The sequence below is a fragment of the Stegastes partitus genome, unplaced genomic scaffold (genome assembly GCF_000690725.1).
Source record: "Stegastes partitus isolate 25-593 unplaced genomic scaffold, Stegastes_partitus-1.0.2 Scaffold727, whole genome shotgun sequence".
NCBI classification, from domain to species: Eukaryota; Metazoa; Chordata; class Actinopteri; family Pomacentridae; genus Stegastes; species Stegastes partitus.
In genome coordinates, this window is record NW_007578458.1 from 29,951 (window position 1) to 33,873 (window position 3,923).

Genomic DNA, 3,923 nt, shown 5'->3' on the forward strand with positions numbered 1-3,923 from the left:
AAAGTGGACTTTATGCACAGATTTGAAATGTTTGTAATTATTTAAAGTCAGCATTTGATCAGTAAAATTTTGTGTTTTTTGCTGATTTTAAATACAGTAAAAATTGTGTAATTTTAGGGTGAATTGGTCGTGTAAAAAAAAAATACAAGAAAATGAAGCTTTTGTTCCTGTGAATAAATGTTTCCTGTTTTCTGTTTAGCAAAACAGAGACAGTCTGTAAAATAACAGTTTAATTATTCACCATTGTTCCATTCTTAATGTACTTATTTAATTCCAATAGTAGCATGTTTATCTTATTTAATTACAGTAAAAAAAATAATGTGTGGTTTTGTAAATACTATTTGTTATCTTTAACAAAACTGGAAAAGTCTATTTGGCAGGACGAAACGTCCCCTTCAGCGCGGCAGATGTAGAAGGCTACTTTTCACTCCTCACACTGAATATTTGACTTCCTTATGAACTTGACAGTATCAGTAAAAAGTTCTTTACCATTTTCAAGTCCCTAATATGCATATTTTTTTCTTTAAAATAACAACAAACAATATATATATATATTTTTTTAAAGATGGGTTTTGTTGTTGCTAATTTAAATACAAAAGAATAAATTACTATTTGTAAAAATATAGATTATAATATGGATATTATTTGCAGTTTACTTTTTTTTCAGTGACTTCATCAGATTTTTAACAAAACAGGTAAAATATGTAAAACAGCAGTTTGAACGTGATGAACCTTTTCAGCCCCAGTGTACACAATCTTACTGCAGCTATCTGTAAAATCTAGTTTCATTTTTTCAGATTTTAATACAGTAAAACATTGTGTAGTTTTACAGTCAAACCTTGTGAAAGAACAAATTCCTAAATGTCTGAACTGGGTTGAACTGCAGCCTGTGTCCACACAGATGTTTGTGATGTGGACGTTATTTACCATTTTGGCCCGTTACTTGTACGGTTAACGTGTAAATAAATGCTCTTTTTCTGTTGTTTTACTAAATATTATGTGTAATTTAACAAAACAGGAAAAATCTGTAAAATCTGTTGAAGCTTTTTTACAGTGTGCATGACCCTCCCTGAGCCCAAAGCCTGTTGTTGTTCCTCTGCAGGTCTCTACAGGACGGCATCATGACGGGCGACTTGGTGGTCTTCAGGGGTCTGACATGGGTGAAGCAGGCGGCCAGCCGAGCCCCACCGGGCGGCCTGACCGGCACCGGGAACCACAGGCTGGTCAACTTCCACCACAGCGCCAGATCAGCAAGGGTGAGCATTCAGCCGTGATTTGCAGCTCAGATTTCACAAACATGCAACCCAGATACCTCCTCTGTGTGCTCCTGTCACCATCAACGGCTCGGCGATTAGCAGCTTTATGAGGCCCGACGATGCCGGAACAGAAATCTGAAAGGAGAGAAGCTCAGATGTGAAGCAGGCGATGAAGGATTCAAGTGGATTTCCAAAGCCGGATAGGAGTGTTTCATAGTCTGACTGACACTTGGGTTTTAGGGCTGATATCAGGGAGTAAGAAATTCCACATTATGTACTGGTGGACGTTTATATATGTGTATCGAAAATGGAAAATGAGGGGGCCATTGTTTTTTTTAACTTTCCAGCAATATGTCTCATGTACTAGTTTGCAGCTTACTATGAAGACAAAGCTTGACTCTGCACCACAGCCTGCTCTGCTACATGTGCTGCAGACAGCACAACATAGTCAGAGCTGATTCGCTGGACAAACGATGTGATGACACAGTTTGTAAATTACTCAAACCATTTTTTTCCAGCATTATGTTCTGTAAAAGAAAGTTTTCCAATCAGTATCTATCGGTCAACCTCATATGAATGTATCTGTGACAGACCAACGATATTTTATTATTTAACAACATAATGACAAAAGTGTGCAGAGTTTCCTGCAGATTTTTATTCTTTGCAGGGAAGTGCATGTTTCCAGAACGACATTTAGATGGTTTCTGTCAGTTGTAAGTAACGTTATGTAACGTCAACAAAGATGGATTTTATCTTTACAGTTTATTTTACATCCAAACTTTCCAGAGGCCTGCACAGATAGAACATCCAAAAATGGATTCATATACCCCTCAAGGCTTGCAAGACAAAAAAAGTCGCACTTTGACTTCAGAATATTTTAGCTTGTGAAGGTGTTGAGACGGTGGATGTTATTAAAAAGATAGAGCTGCCCCTGATGTCCCAACGTTTTTTGCCCCAATGAACAGAAATGTTGAAAAGTCACTGGTTCCACCTCTTCCATTGTGCATAAACATAAGAGCACAAAAGCATCTGTGCAGCTAAATTAGTGGCAAATGCAGCTGTATGATGCTGTGTAACGGTAGTCTGATGCTCATATTACCAGGCTAGATGACTTCTGACTTACAGGTCACAGTGTTGCTATGAACAGTCACCGCTGAGACTTGTGTTGTGTTTTTGTCACCTGGTAGATGAAACCTATTCTGTCCAGCAAGAGAAACAGCTGCTTGGTTTCAGTTAAGGCCAAATCAGCCTCTGTTCAATGTGTTTGAAGTACAAAGCAGCACCAACACAGTAATGAGCTGCTGTTCAGGGAGGACATGACTCCTGCTGTTGTTGAGTTCATACTTTAAAGGCCCCTCCTGGGAAGAATCAAGGTGTTTTTACATTGTTTGCATGTCTGTATTGGGGTTTTTAAATAAGCAGTCAACACCACGGCTGAGCTTTTTTACCTTGAAACTGCAGCTGTACCAGTGACAGTCTCAAAAACACGGATTCAGACTTACAGATTTTCACAAATCCAAGAAACCAATCTTGTCATTTTGCTGAGTCGGACTTTCTGTATCATTCTTCTACAGCAAAAGCGGAAAATCTACGTCATTATAAGATGCAAAGGGATTGTTTTCTTGGGGACAAAACTTCTAAATATGTGCACAAAGATGAGGTTTTAAGGGTTTAATAAATGACCAAAAAGCCACTTTAATAGCACAGATTCCTAAACAGCGTCACCCTTGAGTGTTGTTGTGTGTTCGACATCCTGCAAACCTTAAAACCTCCTGACACGAATCATGTTTTGTTCATCCAGGAGACGTTCAACACACGAAAAGATGTCCACAGAGCGGCTACAGCTCACCTTCCCAGATACTCGGCTATGGCCGCCTCTTTCAGTACCTGCTTCACCGGCAGCGTGAACGACCGTCAAGGGAGCTGCAGTGGAAGATCTGTGACCAAACGCCTGAAGTGCCACAGAGACTGGTCAGGTCAGCTGTTCTCTGGACATACAAGGTTATTTAACCAGGACAACTCCACAGTGGGACGGCTGACGTCGGAGGATATCGATAAAGCGAGAAACACCAAGAACAACTTCAAGCAGCACAGACAAGTGGTAATGTCTCCTTTTATTTGAATCAGTGTTTGACTAAAATGAGAGTTTGTCACTAAAGTTCCTTCTTCTTATTCCAGCTGAGTGAAAAAGCTCGAGAGAGGAAGGTGCCGGTGACACGGATCGGCAGGCTGGTGAATTTTGGAGGTGGGTGTGTTTCAGTGGCGTGTCGGTGATGTTACGCTTCAGACAGCAGTGGCCTGTAAACCTTTAAATGCTACTGCAGGTGTTTTGATCCTCAGCTGCTCCCGTGGCAGCGCTCTGCAGCCGGTGTGGGAACACTGGGCGGCTGCCAGGTGCTGCCAAGGTGTGATCTTGTATGAATGTGAAGCGGAGCCAAGAACCAACTGCACTGTGCACAGTCAGCGAAAAAGTTAAATTAGATAAACACCCAACATGTCGTTTTACATGAATCACTGGCTACGTGTACGTGACAATGTAATAGAGCTTCAGCTGCGCTTTGTGTTTACTTTACACTAAAATGTGTGCTGCGTGATTGTGTGTGTCCTCCAAGCGTGTCAAAATAATTTCCTTCCTCATCAGACATTTGCAAAGCAGATTGTTTTTTT

General features: G+C 40.6%; 1 protein-coding gene across 1 annotated transcript in view; it reads left to right on the forward strand.

The window, feature by feature from the left end:
* The first annotated feature begins 1,100 nt into the window (after positions 1-1,100).
* The window catches only part of coq8ab (coenzyme Q8A, genome duplicate b), a 15,134-nt gene continuing 12,311 nt past the window's right edge, over positions 1,101-3,923 (forward strand). Inside the window, exons 1-3 of the mRNA XM_008291220.1 lie at positions 1,101-1,256; positions 3,058-3,357; positions 3,435-3,501. Of these exons, the coding sequence (XP_008289442.1) occupies positions 1,122-1,256; positions 3,058-3,357; positions 3,435-3,501 (502 nt within the window). The 5' untranslated portion in view covers positions 1,101-1,121. The remainder of the gene's footprint in view (positions 1,257-3,057; positions 3,358-3,434; positions 3,502-3,923) is intronic.